The sequence below is a fragment of the Triturus cristatus genome, chromosome 6 (assembly GCF_964204655.1).
Source record: "Triturus cristatus chromosome 6, aTriCri1.1, whole genome shotgun sequence".
In the NCBI taxonomy this organism is placed as follows: Eukaryota; Metazoa; Chordata; class Amphibia; order Caudata; family Salamandridae; genus Triturus; species Triturus cristatus.
In genome coordinates, this window is record NC_140589.1 from 1,089,755,062 (window position 1) to 1,089,773,687 (window position 18,626).

Here is an 18,626-nt window from a genome sequence, read left to right on the forward strand (position 1 = left end):
TAAAATCTCCCAGGTGTTGGTTTGGGATGAACAAGTATATCTGCTGTTGTTTCCTCAATAAGGTTTAAGCTCCTGTATTTTACAACCATGTTCTTAATTTCTTTGTTCAAGTCTTCTGTGGGATCAGTTTCTAAAGGTTTGTAAGTGTTGATATCCATTAGTTGTCTCATTCCTTCCTCAATATAATCACTTACTTTCATGGCATGAAACGTTGTAGTGGAAATATATTTTTGTTCTTTGGTGAATCTATCTGTTTGAGTCACTTCTTCTTTGTGACTCATTGTATCCTTTGGGATCCAGATTTTTGCCCTGGCTGGCTGTTGTTTTCTTGTGATCCTTCATCTTCAAAAAAAAAAAAAAAAATATATATATATATATATATATATATATATATATATAATAAGAATATTTTAGCAAAGATGACTACGGGTCCCAGCATGCCTGTGGATAACAGGAACCATCTGGTGGGGATAAAAGGCTAATTAAGGGACTCAGTCGGTTTGCATCCACTCAGAAGAAGCCATTAACCCGTGAGCAAGGGGCCGGGGAGCTCCGAAACATGTAGGGAAAAGGCCTTGATATATCCGTGACTGCTGCCGTTTTCCTGAATAAAAGACATTGCAGGTTTGCTGTGTTTATCTTGCCCTTGTGTGCGCCTCTGTTTTTGGACAACTCTAGGATGTATATATATGTATATATGTATGTATATATATATATATATATATATATATATATATATATATATATATATATATATATATATATAATTTTTTTTTTTTTTTTTTTTTTTTGCAGGCTCCTGTCCCAAAAGGAACTATGCACTCACGAGGCTTCTGTATTCAAACCATATTTTAATGCAGGGACGCGTTTCGGCGCTTAGCCTTCTTCTTGTTTGCCTTATAAAATGAACAGTGTTACCTGTCGGATTGATGTTTTTAAACAGGTAACTTACATCTGATTGGATGTTCAGCATTAACACAGACAGAGGACTACGATTATTCATAGTTCATTAGTTTTCCTAACAGCATGAAATTTTAGTTCTCCCGCCTGTATGGCTTTATCATTTTCAAAATTGGCACTCCTTATTGGCATGCTCCCAGGATACACAGTTCATTCTATTACATGGTAAATATTTACCGTCCCCTTCTGTGAACCACTTGGTTATGCGGCATTCGAAGCAGGAGCCGGTTGAATAACCGTGTCACCAACAGCTGTAGATAACTGTCGACATACGTCGGTTTCGGTGCCCAAATCCCTTGTGGCGGTGTATATATATGTGTGTGTGTGTGTGTGTGTGTGTGTGGGTGTGGGCAAACTTGACAAAGGCCGCCTCGGCCAAAACTAATTGTTTTGCACAATTAAACCACTTGTGGCCAGAAAAGGTGTGACCCCCCCCTCCTTTTCATTGCGATCAGGATCTTTTGGACATTTTTTCTGCCGCCACGGCTGGCACAGACAACGAAGGGCAGGCGCACGGCGTTGGGGCAGTCTTGTGGAAACATGTATATATATATTATCTACTGGCGGTCGCCAGTAGATCGTTATAGTTAGGACCTTGTTTCCATAGGAAATCCGCAACATTCTATTTGGAATAACTTTGGCGCCGATTGACGAATCCTTGCGAAATTCTCAAAATAGGTGGGGCGCTCCGCTCCGCTCCTTCCCTGAAAGTCTCGGGGGGGATTCGTCAAGTGGGGGCTGAGATAAAGGGGGGTCCCAAAACGCGTTTTCCCCATGCATTTTTCCATAGGACCTTTAGTCCGAGCTACAGCCCGAACGGCTGAACAGAATTACTTGAAATTTGGCAGAGAGGTAGCCCTCAGGTCAGGGATGTGCCTTTTGAAGGTCTCGTGTAAATCTGTTGAGTATTTCCTGAGAAAATAGCATTTAAATCAATATATATATCTATAGGCGCGCTCCGAGCGCGTACCGTAAGCTTACCGTAAGCTAACCGTACGCGCACGCCGCCGTGCGCGAGCGCGATTCTGATTGGTTGTTAGATCTTAGTAAACATTCGAATCGGTCGAAACCAGGAAGTGTCTGCCGCAATTTTGTCTCTCGCACTCTGAGGGGGTGAAAAATAAAGGTGGATAACGTGAAAAGGGGGCAGGGTGGACAGTTACTGACCCCCTAGCCTTTGTCAGGGGGTCCCAGAAGGACCCTCAAGGGCAAAAATAAATGTAATTTTTTTTCGAAAAATCGCCGAATGCGCGTAGCGTACGCGCACGGCGTAAACTGAAAGATTCCGCGACCTTCGCGTAACGATTCCGCGATTACGCGTACCGTGCGCGCACGGTAAAAATTTTTTTTTAAAAAGGAGAAGTTAAAAAAAAATAAAAAAAATTGTGAGGTAAGGTTGGCTCTTAAAAGAGCCGTTGTGTTAATACAGGGATAGAGGAAAGAAAGAATGGGAATATTATGAACGTCTACAAACGTGCTGGTCTATCTTATTGTTAATAAGGGAAACACTGGTCTCCCCAAAAACAATAAGACCACAACACGTTGTACACCTCATTGAAACCCTCCGAAATCGAGGGTTAATGTCCAGAGGAGCTGAAGAAGGTGATGCTCCCACCTCAGAGGAAGGGCTCAGCTGAGCTGCCGATGATGTACTCGGATGAGCTTCTGAGGTTGGGCTCTGGTGACTTACTGAAGAGTTTTCTCCAGTATGTCGAGCAAAGGTCCTGGGATGTTTATCCCTAAGGTGTCTCATCATAGAGTGATTTACAAAGGAATACTTCTTCCTTGGATTTCCTCTAGATAAAACACGGTCACAAAGTGTGCAAGTGACCAATGGAGCATTGACCTTTTTCTGCCCCTCTGGAAAAGTAAAATACTCCCACACAAAAGAATCCTTTTGTTTCCTCCTTCTCTGTATGATGATGGTGCTGCTAGGCTCACTATCAGAAGAGGACTGCTGTTCTGCCATTGTATCTCAATGTCAATTCAGCTCCTTCTCCTAGGGGATCTCAAGCAGTAATGAGGGGAATGGGTGTGGTGTGGGAAGTTTCTGGAACTGAAAGTAGTTTCAACCAATGAAGTGTTCTTTGTGGATCACATGACCTACCGTGCGCGCTCCGTAAGCTTACGCTACGTGCTCCGTAAGCTTACGCTACGCGCTCGTAAACAAGTACGCATGCGCAAACGTGACGTACACATGCGCTTACGGAGCGCGTACGTATGACGCACTCGCGCATGCGCATTACACGCACCCGCGTAACCGCGACGTTGGTTCCGCGCAACGCGCATGCGTGTACGCGTTGCCGAAGTACGCGTGCGTACGTACGTCACGTAAGCACACCGTACTTATGACGTACGGAGCGCGTAGCGTCAGCTTACCGTACGCGCACGGCAAAAAATTCATAAAAAAAAAAAAAGTTTCAAGGGTTGTAGAAGATAATAACTGTGATGTACAGCTGTATGTAAACATTAATTTTTTTTAAATTAACCGTTCCATAATGCAGGATATAGTACATATATTATTTTATACATAGGTTGGATATTATTTTTTAACAAAAATCTCAAAAAAAAAATTACATTTAAAAAACCTTTGAAATTTGCTGAAAAAACCATAGGTTTCACACACGTTATAGTTAGGAATTAGCATTTAAAAAACCTTGCAAATTCACTGAAAAAACCATAGGTTTCACACATGTTATAGTTAGCAGGACATTTCACTCGTGAAAAACCAATGAAATTCCCCCGTTCTAGTTAGTGCAGGCAACTATAACTCACGTGACCGCAATCCTCTGCTGATGACGTCAGATATTACATCACTGATGACATATGTGTTTTTCTGAAAAAAAAAAATATTTGTAATATATGTATAGCTAAAAATTAAGGGAAGAAGACATGGGTAAATAAGTGTCTAAATACAGTGATGTAATATCTGACGTCATCAGCAGAGGATTGCGGTCGCGTGAGTTATAGTTGCCTGCACTAACTATAACGGGGGAATTTCATTGGTTTTTCACGAGTGAAATGTCCTGCTAACTATAACATGTGTGAAACCTATGGTTTTTTCAGTGAATTTGCAAGGTTTTTTAAATGCTAATTCCTAACTATAACGTGTGTGAAACCTATGGTTTTTTCAGTGAATATATATATATATATATATAGAAAGGGTTTGCCCACCGGATAGGACGCACTTGCAGAGGAACCGTAGCGAGCAGGGAGGGCTCTGTGATGAAGCACGTCTCAGCAATCCTGACGCGTTTCGGGCCGACGCCCTTTGTCAAAGGTAAGATGCTGGGAAATGATAGCAAGGGACCTCCAATATTTTTCCTCTTTTTATTTTGCAGATTCAACTCAGGTGAGCATTCACGCACAGCATTATGGGATTGGAAGTCCTTATACATCAAGCCCATGTGGGCTGCAGTCATTTCCATAAACAAATGTTCTCCAATTGTCCAATGTGTCACTCACCAACAGTAGTCCTCCCCAGTGCAGACACCCTCACCTCTGCTCTGCACAACACAGCCAACCATCAGCTGTAACAGACCCGCTTTGAAGCGGTAGTGCATCCCGCGACCGGGCACGGCCGCCATAAATGAGAAGAAAGGGTTTGCCCACCGGATAGGACGCACTTGCAGAGGAACCGTAGCGAGCAGGGAGGGCTCTGTGATGAAGCACGTCTCCGCAATCCTGACGCGTTTCGGGCCGACGCCCTTTGTCAAAGGTAAGCTGCTGGGAAATGATAGCAAGGGACCTCCAATATTTTTCCTCTTTTTATTTTGCAGATTCAACTTAGGTGAGCATTCACGCACAGCATTATGGGATTGGAAGTCCTTATACATCAAGCCCATGTGGGCTGCAGTCATTTCCATAAACAAATGTTCTCCAATTGTCCAATGTGTCACTCACCAACAGTAGTCCTCCCCAGTGCAGACACCCTCACCTCTGCTCTGCACAACACAGCCAACCATCAGCTGTAACAGACCCGCTTTGAAGCGGTAGTGCATCCCGCGACCGGGCACGGCCGCCATAAAGGAGAAGAAAGGGTTTGCCTGCCTTAGTGAGTGTGGCCATCTGGTACCTGTAGTGTGGAGACAAATGACCTCAAGTGAGTCCATCTTGACTGGCAGAAACAATAAAGTTAATGATAAAATCCTTGTGGGTCTATGCAAAGTCCCGCTTTACAAAACTGCCACGCTTTATAGTTGATGCCCACTAAGGCAGGAACCTGGAAGCTATGAAAGGCGGAGATTGCTGTCTGGCTAATTGCAATTTTTCAAAGCCATTGAGGAAGGGAACCAGAGTTCCCGAGACGCGTTTGGCGAAAGAGTATTATGATGCCTTGTTCCATGCTGCATCCTGCTGGCAAGCTGTCTCCAGTAAAGATTTGGAAAAACAACAATTGATGGACAGAATGCAGAACAATGTCATACATTCACCCCAGTACAGAGATCTGGGCCTAAATCCATCGTTTTTTTGCTCACCATGCCATTCCAGTTTGAACCCAGCCATATGCAAATCAGTCTTGACCCTGTGCCCCATGGGAACAGTCCAGCCCGAACTGCCAAGCCAGGTCCTCCCTGGACTGGAAACAAACATCCTAGGACCGGTTTCGGGCTTTCAGCCCTCATCAGCCAGGATAGCTTGATTCCAGTGGCATGGAGAGCAAGAGACTCACGTCTGAGCATACTCCAGTAAAGATTTGGAACATTCATCTGCCTGCGTGTTTCCTTTCATGGAGGTTACTTTTTGATGAAAAAAAAAAATATATATATATATATATATATATGTTTCCACAAGACTGCCCCAACGCCGTGCGCCTGCTCTTCGTTCTTTTCTTTACTTAACCTCGTCACCAGTGCTTCATATTGTTGTGTTTGCTTGCCATATTGCCACTTTTCTCTGGCTATCCGTCTCTGAAGAACTTTTAGTTGTAAAGTGACATTCTCATGAAAGATATCAATGGCATCATGGGGCATGAGGGGACTGAAGGTAGATGGTGCCTTGAACGGTGTTTTAGTCGCTATTTGTTTTATAGGAAATGTTGTTGTTTCATCCTGATTTGGACTGACTGCATATTTAGTCCCTTCAGTTTCCCACAATTCCAAAATGTCATTAGAAATTCCCAAACATGAGGCCCAAGTTTCATCAAAAGGATCCGGATTGGGAGATGGTATATTTTTGTTGACTTTGAGGAGGTGAAATTTGCGTAACTTAAGCTTTCTGACCGCTTTTTATACATCTAATCTGGTTGATGCATAATCCAGATTGGTTTGTGGTGCATATGATAGGCCCAATTTGAGAATATTTTCTTCATTGCCTGTGAGCTTCATGGGGGTCAGGTTCACGATAGTACAATTGGTGTCACTATATGCTACTGTTTCTTGGCTGACCATTGACCCCTGCCTTTCTTTCTGTTTTGGTATGAAGCCCCTCTTCCTCGCGTTGCGCCGCTGCCTGCGTTTATAATTGGCGTATTTTCGTTGTAATTTCTTTGTGTTCGGGGTCTGAGAGATTGCATTCTCTCGTGGCATAAAAAAACAATTTCTTCCCCTGGAGAGGGTTTGGACAACTGGCTTTGCATTTCCGCGCCTCGAAGCTCAGAGTCCGATTCATTATCCCCCGCTGAGCTAATATCCAACATAGTTAAGTCGGTCTGATCTTTGTTTCTTGGCGCCTTAGGCTTTACATATGCTTTTGCCGTTGGACCACGAAGGGCATCAATCTTCTTCGAGAAAGTAAATATTTGACCAAGCTCATAATCGTTGCGGTCTCGTTGGAATTTGAAGGCTTTTCTTTCCCTTATTTTTGTTTCCTCCTTTTTAAGTCTAACATTCATTTCACTTGTTAATTTGACTTTTTCTTCAGTTTCACCTATTATCTCCAGTTCCTCATAGATTGCAGCTATTTCTTTAAGTAATTGTGTTCTGTCGATATCTGCGTATTTGATTAAAATCAATATTAGGCGTCTAGACTATTCCAAATTACTTTCAGCCCATTCTCGCATGAGGTCCGGGTTAGGATTCTTGTAGCTTGGGGCCGTTAAGATCCGCAAGCGCCTTGGGATGCGATTAACATCAATGTATGCTTGTAAAGACTTAGGTTCCCACCATTTACTTTGTTCGTTTTTAAGTTTTTTCTCCAAGATTTTAAACTTGTCTTTGAGGGTACTGTTACTAAAATTGCCATCTGTATTAAGTCTCCCGCTAATGTTGACAGGTATCGGGAGGCTGTCCGAAAACAACATCACTGCTGCAGCCTCCCGGTCTTTCATGTTGTCGGCCGACATGTTAAATTGCACTATTTTTGACTTATTAGGCGACTTATACAGTATTCTTAATACATTTTAAGGACTGAATGCCAATGCACTGTTACTCTCCACCCCTGAATACCTGATTTCCTCTGGTGCCTTGAAGCTGGGATTCTCCTCCCGGTGTAACGTGTCCTCTGACCCGGCATCCGCAGAGCCTCCTCCTCTTCGTGCGGCGTCCTCACTTGCAGGTTCAGGGGGGTCAAACGCCGTTCTCCTTCCGGAAATGCTTAAATCCAGGTAAACCCGGATAAAGTTTCGTGGTCGGCGTTGTCCAAACAGAACGGAGAGGGTCCCGTGTGTTGGCCGTACGAAACAATCCAGCCAAATATATGAAGTACTCCGTAGATAAGCCGCAATTGTGTCTCCACCACCGTCACAGCATACACGACCATGAACCATAGATAAGTGCTAATTACTTTTTTTTGTGCAGTTTTGCCGCCATAAGGTTTCGGCTACGAGCCTTGATCACATGACAACATGAACCAATAGGACCATGGCTTTTAAAGTGACTGTGCATACCAACAACTGATCATGTGACTGATTTGTTAAAAGAAATGGATGATAGACTTCAATGTTAACCCAAAGAAGCAATTGTAGTTTAGTACATCAGTATAAATAATTAAGTTATATACAGATTTAAAACCTACAATGTAAAATATATCATGTAATCACACGATATTTACACAGACCTGATATATGTGCAACAATTGGCAATAAATGGTAATAAATTTCTTAGGTCCGCAATAGGGCTTCCTCAATTAACGCAAAAACCAAAGGAAATGATGGACGGAGTGTTGAACATTGCAAGCACTCACCCCCAGTCAACTGATCTGGGTTTAATCCATCACCATTCTTTAGCCCACTCTGCCACCCCAGTTCAGCACTGCTTCCTCAATTAACACCTTGTATCCCATTACTATATGATTTAGGCTTCCAGCCCCTTGAGGACATGGTAAGGTACAGACCTCTCACGTTTTGGCGACGTCTGTGGACCACACAGGAACTGTCTATTTATGCCAAAGCAACTACTGGAAGTCAAAGGGCTTGAGGGTTCACATAGGATTACTTGGTTGACCGGAATTAAAACTTTGTTGATTGATATAGGGATGGGAAATCTTTGGGCTAATCCGGACACAGCTGTTTTCCCTTCAAAAATTGTTCTGAGGGATGCTTACTGGTGCAGGATTAAGGCCAGGAGTTTTGCTTCCCTTACGGGTAGCTCTATGACAGTAACGTTTTTTGTTCTTAAGGATGAGTCCGCTTATGAAGGATATTGGGACACTATTACGAAGCAACTTGATCGTAAACTGTATCACCAGTTTAGAGTGGGCTCCCTACCACTGCGAGGGCTAACAAAAAGCTGGAGCCCTCTTGGTAGTGATAAGTGCCCCTTTTGTGTGGACCAGATAAAAACTCTGGATCATTTTCTCTTCTGTTGTCCGGCATATCTATTTCCACGGCGTGTGTGGCTCTGTCCAGTATGCCGATTAATGAGAATTCGTTCTGCACAGGTTGCTAGTAGAATTTTGAAATCTGACACGTCAAAACCTGTGGTTATAGGTGTTGCTAAATTTATCAGCTGGGCTTGGATTCTTAGGACTCGGAAGGTTAAAACCTAACTTGTGTTATATTTGTCATTTTGTCGATTTTAATAACTGTTATTTCTATGGCTACAGGGTTAGGTATCATGTGTTTATTATATTTACCTACTATGCACAGTCATCGTGTTTTAATAATATGTACATTTAATAATTTTTATTGGTTTTATAATCTACATATGTATTGTTATGTTGATATAACTGTTTTATATGAATTTTATTATGTATAGTATGTCTTTTATGATGAAAATCGAATAAAGACTTCTTTGACTGGTAATAAATGTGCAAATTTCGCTAGTGTGCAAAAAATGATGCTATAAATACTGTTTCATTTCGAATTTGATAAGAATAAATGGATAAATCCAATGTGAAGAGAATGCCTCTTCCGAATAATATCGCTGTATATGCGACAAATTTGTCACGCAAGGTAAAATCCTTAATGAATAAAACCAATATACAGACCATCAAATTGTGAATACATTTCAACGAAAACATGCATCTCTTATTGTAGCCATTGCATACATATTGATGGTACCATGTTGCTAAATTTACCTAGTATCTGCACTGACATTAAGGTAGAATATCTACTGTGTAACGAAGAGTGCTTCCTATGCAACTATGGTGAGTTATGTATATATATATGTGTGTGTGTGTATAGAACACACATAAAACCTAAATAACATGGATGCGAGGTAAATAGCCCTGATGTACTTTCCTGTGCTGGAACAACCCTTCTGATGTACTTGCCTGTTATGGAATGCCTACGATGTAACAGTAGCATACTCTCCTGGGGTGAACCACAAGCTGGCATCCTCTTGGGAGTTTCCCAGTGGTGACTTCCCTGCTTGGATCATTTCTGGAGGGTCAGAGTTATTGTCATAGCCACCCTTCTCAGCCCTCCCACCCCTGCCTGAGCATCGATCTAAGGGAAACCAGCCAGCATCTAGTAGTGCGATTGGTTTCGCTTTCAATTACTGTGACATCAGTGTGCTGCGAGTGTTAAAGATGTCCATGCGCTTGATGAACCTTTTACGTCAACTGCACTACGAAGGTAGTGTGCTTATCTGATAGGGACTTCTAGCTGCAAATTCCTTACCTTAGAATATTCCCAAGTCGTCAGACTGGATCTGGAATTTTGTTTTGCAAAATCTGTGCATGCTGGTAGGTGGTGTTGATCCACTCCGCATCGTCCGTGCTGGATGTGATGTGCATGGTGCCTATATTGATGCTACCCCAGAGTGCTCATTCACTTTCTGAATGAACAGACAACCTGTTTCTTCCAGCTTAAGTTTACTCACCAGCTGGGTCCAGTAAGTGCTAAAAATAGCCCGAACTGCTAAAGTTTCACTAGCAAATGCTAGAGGGCGAGTGGATTTTTCGAGGCCGGCAGGGGGGCCGCTATGTTAAGCAACAACTTTTGACTTAAAAACACCTGCGGCAGAGTTCTTTTTACGTCCAGTTTTCAGGCAGCATTACAAATGTCAAGATAACTTTTGTGATTAATGTTCCTGCTAGAGAGAGAGAGAGAGATCAAAGTTTTGTCTAGTTGTAGTTTTCATTTGCCATAAAGTAGGGCAGAGGGTTAATTTGCCTGCTGCAAAGAACTCGTACTGTGCAGATCACAGATCTGTATTTAACCTCTTCAGTGCCCATGACGAGATAGTCTCGTCATGGAGCACGGTCGCGCTGTGCCCATGACGAGACTATCTCGTCATGAACCCCACCCACTAATGTAACGCCCGGCACAGGAGGGGGAAAGGGCGTGGCACAGAAGGGGTTAATGTGGATGGCTGACTGGATTACTGCTTTTGTCAGAGATATCCTTTTGTCACTGCAGTATATAAGCTACAACCCTTGTATAGAACAGTGACTGTTATGAACTGTAATCAAAGAGCTGCATGCAAACAGCATAAAATAGGTTATGAAATAATTATTTTTTTCCTCAGTCTTTAATTATCTATTCTTAATGTTCCTAAAAAGAGTATGTTTGGGTAGATATACATTCTTATGAGTGAAGTCAGCCTTTATCAGTGCTTTAAAGCAAATTAAATGTATGTGAGAGAGTGTCTATGGAGAGATGAAGGTTGCCTGGTGGTCATGAGGGAATCCGAGGAGGTCCTGACTATGATAGGAAATTGAGTTGATAATTATTGGACCTTCTTTATATTGAAGAATTGTTAATATTAAGTGGGTCCAATTTTCCTAATATTCAGCTGGGATTGAAAAAATCCAATGGCATAGAAAGTGGCTAGGGAGGAAATTAGTGTGGCTGGGGTCCGCGATTGTTACTGTATATTCAAGAAATATTTTACCCACAAAACTATAGAATTTTATCCTGAGCTGGAGATGTGAATGCCAAAAAGTCATGTATGCACTCCTGAAAAGTTATACACGAAGATACATTTGAATGCTAAGCAATAGGTAAGGCACCTAATAACAGTAGACTACCTCATTTGTTTTGTTTTCTATCCAGGAAGCCTGACATTGCATTATATTATGCTCTTCCAAGACGTGGTTTGCAGTCTGACTCCAATAAAACATTTTGTATGATTGGTCATTCTTCATCGAGTGAAGATGAACTTCTCCAATTGCCGGGAAGATGGCACCTTGGAAATCTACTTCTATTTAATGGTACTTTTCAGATTTATTCTTAGATCATGTATTTATTTTTAAGTTGTGTAAAGCACTGTGTCCTATATTTTGATTACTTCAGAACGTAAGTGGTTTAACAAGTGTAATGTATGAGGAAAGGGCAGATAGAGCTTGATCAGTCGGTGTGAATTCTTTGATCGCTAAATTATTCAATATTGAATTTAGAAGTGCACCTCAGTATTTCTGTCTTATGAACTGTTTAGTTTACAAAAGTCTTATATGTGATCTTCATTACCTCTTTTATTTTTCATCACTGGTTTTTAGAAGGTTTTGGTGAAATTTGTGTAATTTCATTTGCAGAAATTAAGTAAAATGTCTAATAAATTGTGCAAAATGACAGTCTGGCATTTTGTGCTATTTATTAGTGTGGAATGTCTTCTTACACAGTGAGGGTGACCTCACCAGGTCCATAGCACATAGTATTTTTTTTAATGCCGATTGTAGGGACAAAAACTCCACCCTTCTCTTCATCCTTCCTTAAGTTCACAAGCAAGAAGAAAATACAAAACATGAGGGAGGGAGGGGCAATTACTGGAACAAGGAGGACCTAATCGGGGTAATGAAGAGTACCGGTAAGTAAAGAAAACATTGCCTCCTCATACGGTTCTCCTCGTCCCAGTCATTACACAGTGAGGAAATCACAAACCAGAGACAAAAGATGTATTGCACCTACACAGATATATTCATAATAGAAAACAAATTACTGCACAGCAGTGGACAAAATTAAATTACCAAAATTACTGGGCATGGCGTTATCAATATCCAATCGATAGTGCTTTACAAAGGCATCAAAAGAGGACCAAGTACGGGCGTGGCTTGCAGCCGATGAAGATGGCCGCAACCTAGTGCGGCTCCGGAGCCCAGCGCCCGATCCCACCGCTATCCGGCACCCATCCTGGCCGTAAACCGGCGAAACTAAAGCAACGGAGCCCCCTGAACACCCGAGGCTCCGGCGATTGAAGAAAGCGCGAGCAGCGCTGCGTCTGGCCCGCCCGGCTGCCTCGCTGCGGGCGCCGGGCCTATCGGCAAAGGAGGCGCCGGGGCCTCGAGTAACAGCCACCTGACCCGCCACAGCGTAAGTGGGCCGGACCAGAAGCCAGCGGCGTGGGCGGCCAGAGCAGAGGCATGCCACGACAGGGTCAGGCATACCGGCGGGAGGCGAGGACCGAGGGCCGGATCCCCCCGCCATCAACGGCAATCGGCCCGTCTAAAGGGGACGACGCTGGCCTGACGTGGCGCCATTTCAGCGAGGGAGAAGACGCACTGGGTGCAACGGCACGGTGCCGAAGAGGACTGGGGGCAGTCTGCAGCACAGGGAGCCGCCGGCAGCGGGAGGCAGGTGACACGTCCGCAGCGCAGCCCCCGGGAGGGAGATCCCTGGCATCTCCCGGAGTCGAGGGTGGCCGTGCAGCGGACGACGCAGGCCTTGCCTGAGGCTTGACGCTGCAGACGCGGGCGGAGCGAGATGTGCGCCAACTCTCCCGGTAAGGAGCCAACAGGGGGTCAGAGGCCTGCACGCTGCCGGGACAGGAGGAGGGCTGACACGTGGCCCCGTGGTGGCCAGCGACAGTAATTTTTGCACCTCCGTGGCGGGCACCCACCCCCGCTGGCCGCCCGTCGCAGGCCACCATGGGGGGGAAGGGCCAGCGTGGGGGAGCGCAGGCCAGGCTCGACAAGTATGCCTTTCAGAAAGACCGGACTGCCCCCCCCCCCCCCCCCCCCCCCCCCCCCCCCCCTCTGACAAGGCCAAAGAGATCACCATGGCAGATGATGTTTTGGCCACGCTGACCCAGATGCAAACCTCTATTGGCACGATATCCACAGATGTGACGCTGCTGAGAGCTGACGTCGCCAAAATCAGCACAAGACTGTCCGAGGTGGAAACGACTACCGCAACCCTTACCAAAGACGCGACCGAGAGCAGGAAACGCATACAGTCGCTGGAACGGGTTCAAAAACAGCTTATGGACAAGCTCGATGACCAGGAGGGCAGGTCAAGACGGAACAACGTACGCGTTGTGGGGGTGCCTGAGAGTGAGCGGGGGCCGGCACTGGACCTCTTCGTGGAAAAGCTTATCACGGAGCAGCTGCAGCCGCGTGGACTTTCCAAATTTTTCTCGGTCGAAAGGGCGCACCGGGTGCCTGGGGGGAGGCCGAGGCCCCCCCGCGCCCGATCCTGGCCCGTATTTTTAACTTCCGAGATAGACGCTATCCTTCAGGCGGCGCGTACCGCCCCCCGCTACGGGTTGACAACTCCACAGTAACCCTCTATCCGGACTACACCGCGACAGTGTCGCGGCAACGCCGAGACTTCATCGCGGTCAAAGCGGAGCTGTGCGCTCGAGAACTTAAATATGCGATGCTTTACCCGGCAAAGCTGCGGGTGGAGGCGGAGGGGCGCACATGGTTCTTTGCCACGCCGACGGAGGCCACAGAGTGGCTGGAGGGCTGGCGCCCGGCGGAGGCATCGGGCCGGGCGGGGCGCACCCATCGAAGCCATTCTGCCTCCCCTGAAAAATCTGGAGAACCCTAGACCGCGGGAGACTGTCACTGCGCTACGTAGCTGGGCCGCCATGGCGCGAGCGAACTTCGGCAGCGGGAAGGAGGCGGATGCCACATGGGTTTGGACACTCACAGTAGACTCGGACAATGAAGGGGTGTCGCAGTAGTGATCTACGAACTTTGCAACATGCTGCTGACCGGTTTCCTGAATGGACATCGCACACGGTGCGGGGATCGGACGAGGGGCACTGGGCAGCCATTCCCCCGCATGCAAGTGGAAAGTTATGGGAATTAAGCACTCTGCTAAGTTGGGGTGGCGGGTAGTTTTAAAACCGCTGGGCAGGGAGGCAGGGAGGAGGGAGGGGGGACAGGGGCGTTTTGGGAATGTTGGTTTGTGTTCTGTTCTAGGTTTAGCTACTACACATTGGCAGACTTTGCAACTCCGACCTGTTATAGATCCGAGGGGAGGTGTGCGGAGACGACTACTTTCCACCACCCTACATGGCAAGGGAATCACATAATAACACCTGGGAGGCCACCGTTAGCTCCACGGAGGAACAAACACAGTCCCACACTTACTATTCTATCGTGGAATGTGAACGGGCTGGGAGATAAGATTAAACGAGGGCTGGTCCTACAGTATCTCAAGCGCAAGGGGCCGGCAGTGGCACTCCTACAAGAAACGCATCTGGTAGGCTCGACCACGAAAGCACTGGACAGATGGGGTTTTAAGATGGCGATACATTCTGAGTTCACGTCTGGGTCCCGAGGGGTTGGCATATTGGTAAACAAGCGCTTCCCACTGATTCTAGTTGACTCCCGTAGGGAGGAGCGGGGCCGATTCGTGGCGCTCACCTGCCAATGGGAGGGTATAGTGTATAATTTGGTAACTGTGTACATCCCACCGACACTCCACCAGGATACGCTCCGGGCATTAGGGGAATTCCTGCTGACATTACCACCGGGGGAACTCATTATGGGCCGGGATTTCAATGCAACTATAGACCCGCTACTGGACAGGTCATCATTCAGGGATCACGTTGGCGCCACCCCCAAACTGCGCGAATTCACGGAGGCACTCGGCCTCGTAGACACCTGGAGGGCTCACTGTCCTGAAGACCGACAATACACCTTCCACTGAGGGGCTCACAACACCCTCTCCCGCATAGACTATATCTTCACGTCACCCGCAGGGTTTAGGGGCATGACCGACGTTTCCCATCTGCCCAGGGGCATCTCGGACCATTCTCCGGTAGTGATCACATTTACACTTTCTACCCCACGTAACCGCAGGATATTCCCAATTCATCCGGGATACCTCAAAATCCCCACAATTCGTAAAGCCCTTCAGGCGACGACCAAACATTATTACATTATTTCGCTGAAAACAAGGACCTGGAGATAGGCCCTACGGCTTTGTGGGAGGCGTACAAAACAGTCCTTCGTGGACAAGCAATCTCAATGATTACAGACTATAAGAGGACCCAGCAGCTTGAGGTGCTTAGGCTCGAGCAGGGGGTGAGAGAGGCGGAGGCCAACCACGCCACGCACATCGATGATGACACCGCGCATAATGCCCATATGGCGCAGCAGGAATATCGCTCCTATCTTTGGGAAGCCGCACGAGCCAAACAGACGGCTGCACGGCATACTGTTTACGAGCTGGGAGACAAGGCGGGCAAACTGCTGGCCTGGCTTGAGAGGCGGGAACGAGCGGCGCGTTGGGTGGCGCGGATCGGGCTAGAATCGGGTGACTAAACGTCGGAGCCGCGGCAAATCGTAGAGGCCCTGGCGGCGCACTACAAGCAGGTCTATACACCGGAGGCCTCGTCCATGGTGGCGGAAAACGAGGCCTTCCTCCGGGACATCGCGATGCCACGGCTGGGCCCGTCGGAAGTAGAAGCCCTAGAGGCGGACCTGAAGGTGGAAGAGCTCACGTTAGCAATACTCGCTCTCCGTGCCGGGAAGGCGATGGGCCCAAATGGAATTCCGGTGGAATTCTAGAAGTCTAACGTTGCCCACGTAGTCCCGCATCTACTGGCCATGTACAACGACAGCCTGTCGACAGGGATACTCCCCACGGACCAGAGAGTGGCTACCATAGTGGCGATTCCGAAGCCTACCAAACCAGCGCATGAGTGCGCTTCCTATCGCCCAATCTCATTGCTGAATGCTGAGGCAAAGATTCTGGCAAAGGTGCTGGCGACAAGGCTGCAGCCCTATCTCACGACCCTAATACACCCGGACCAATCGGGATTTATGCCACGCCGGAATACCGCCTTAAATATACGGCGGCTCCACGGGATTCTTGCGCGCCGCACCTCGATAGAGGAGGACGCGGCCATCCTCTCGCTGGATGCGCAGATGGCGTTCGACCGGGTAGAATGGCCGTTCCTCTTCGCTGTCCTTCGCCACGTGGGACTCGGCCCCAAGATATGCGCGTGGATTCAGCTTTTGTATACCGCGCCACTGGCACAGGTTGTGGTCAATTGCCATATCTCAGACCCCTTTCCGTTGGGGCGGGGGACGCGGCAAGGCTGCCCTCTTTCCCCGCTCCTTTTTGCTTTGGCTCTAGAGCCACTTGCGGCCTGGCTGCGGCAGGACCCGGTGATCCGGGGACTAAGGTGGACGATGGGGTGGGAGGATCGCATTTCCCTCTATACTGACGACATCCTGTTATACTTGGCCTCCCCTGCGCGCTCGATCGCTTGTCTCCTGGATATATGTGCGTCGTACGGGAGGGTATCTGGCTACGAGATTAACTGGGAAAAGTCCATTGTCTACATGCTCCGCGGCTCCCCACCTCGGCTCCCGCGGGGTTGTGAGATTCGGGTGGTGACGGACGGGTTCAAATATCTGGGCATTTATGTGACGGCTGACAGGGAACGTTTTGTAGCTGAAAATCTAACGAAGCCACTGCATCGGTTTCGTAGCGATGTCAAACATTGGCGCTCCTTGCCCTTGACACTGCTGGGGAGGGCCGCCTTCTTCAAGATGGTGGCTCTCCCTAGATTTTTGTATGTACTCCAAAATACCCCCTTCCCGGTGCCACCAACGTACTTCGCCGCCGTCAATGCGGAAGTCACCAGCCTACTATGGGAGGACAAGACGCCGCGGATAGCACTCCACCAGCTCACCAGGGGGTGGTATGACGGTGGGATAGCCCTCCCATACATACGACTGTACTATTGGGCATCGCAGCTTACGGTGATCAACCAGTGGTTGCATGTGCCAGGGGAGGCCCTGGCATATCGTATGGATCGGCACCTGCTGGGGGCTGAAGGGGTCATGGGAGCGCTCTACAATCACAAGAGGGGCCACTGCCCCCCAGGCCCCACGACACACACCCTCCGGCTATGGTTTGCGGCGCAGCGAGCCCTGGGCTGGGCGGGGAAAATAACCCAAGCTACTCCGTTGTGGGAGGCGAAACAGTTGGGGGTACTGCGCACTACAAAGGGGTTCCATTAATGGGATCTAATTGGCATCTCCAGTGTGGGTGACCTTTGGAAGAATGGAGAAATGGTCACATTTACCCAACTGCAAGCAGATTTCGACCTGGCTGCCACCGAAGGGTTCAGGTACATGCAAATCCGCCACGCACTCCAGGCGGCAGTCCCGCCCGGGACCCGACTTCCGGAGTCGTCGCCACTGGAGGATCAGCTCCTCACAGAACACCTGACACAGAGGGCGACCTCCCTAACATACCGAAAACTGATAAACAACCGGCCAGATCCATTCGCAGCTCTTAAAAACCGATGGGAGGCCGAGCTGGGGGAATTCGACGAAACGGACTGGCAGGCGGCGCTTTCCTCCCCTAGGGAGGTGGGCGTCTCCTCCAGACTGCGTCTGGTCCAACTTAAAATTCTGCACCGCACATACTACACTCGTACACTCCTGTTTAAACTTAACCGAACTGACTCCTCGCTATGTCTTAGGCAGTGTGGGATGGAGGGAACCCTTATACATACCCTGTGGGAATGCCCGGCCATAACTCTGTACTGGAAGGGAATTCTGCGCACACTCTCCCAAGTGACCAAGGTCCCAACACTCCCGGAGCCACGGAGATGTCTCCTCAATGTCTGGGAACCGACTGATCACAACAAGGTCACGCAACTCTGGGTAACACTGGGACTTATGCTGGCGAAACGCAATATAGCCCAAATATGGGGCTCTAGCCAAACTCCAACCCCCGCCCAGTGGTCCCGGGACATGGACTCCACAATGGTGGTCGAAAAAACTGTCTATCTTCACAGAGGCTGCCCCAAAAAATGGACCCGGGTATGGGGTGGGTGGAATGCCGATAGAGGAAATATATGTGAACCCCCGAGCGACACCTCAGATTCAGACTACAGTGACCACGATTAGACGATATATAATTGGTCGGCGCAATGTGATAAAAACTGTCTTGCGAAGCCAAAAGGAACTCACTGCTTTACAAAATGTCATGAATGTTTCATTGCACTCTCACTGGACATTTATTCTATGGAACCTGATGCCAATGTGTACTGTTTTATGTTCAAACTTCAATAAAAATATTTACAAAAAAAAAAAAGAGGACCAAGTAGCAGCCCTACATATTTCCAGGATAGACAGAACACCCACCTCCA

At 47.4% G+C, this 18,626-nt stretch overlaps 1 protein-coding gene across 3 annotated transcripts in view; it reads left to right on the top strand.

Annotated features, from left to right (window-relative positions):
* The window catches only part of LYST (lysosomal trafficking regulator), a 3,752,809-nt gene that overhangs the window by 997,310 nt on the left and 2,736,873 nt on the right, over positions 1–18,626 (top strand). For all 3 annotated transcript variants that reach the window (XM_085611970.1, XM_085611971.1, XM_085611972.1), the window contains one exon: positions 11,339–11,496. In XM_085611970.1, coding sequence (XP_085468096.1) covers positions 11,339–11,496 — 158 coding nt within the window. The remainder of the gene's footprint in view (positions 1–11,338; positions 11,497–18,626) is intronic.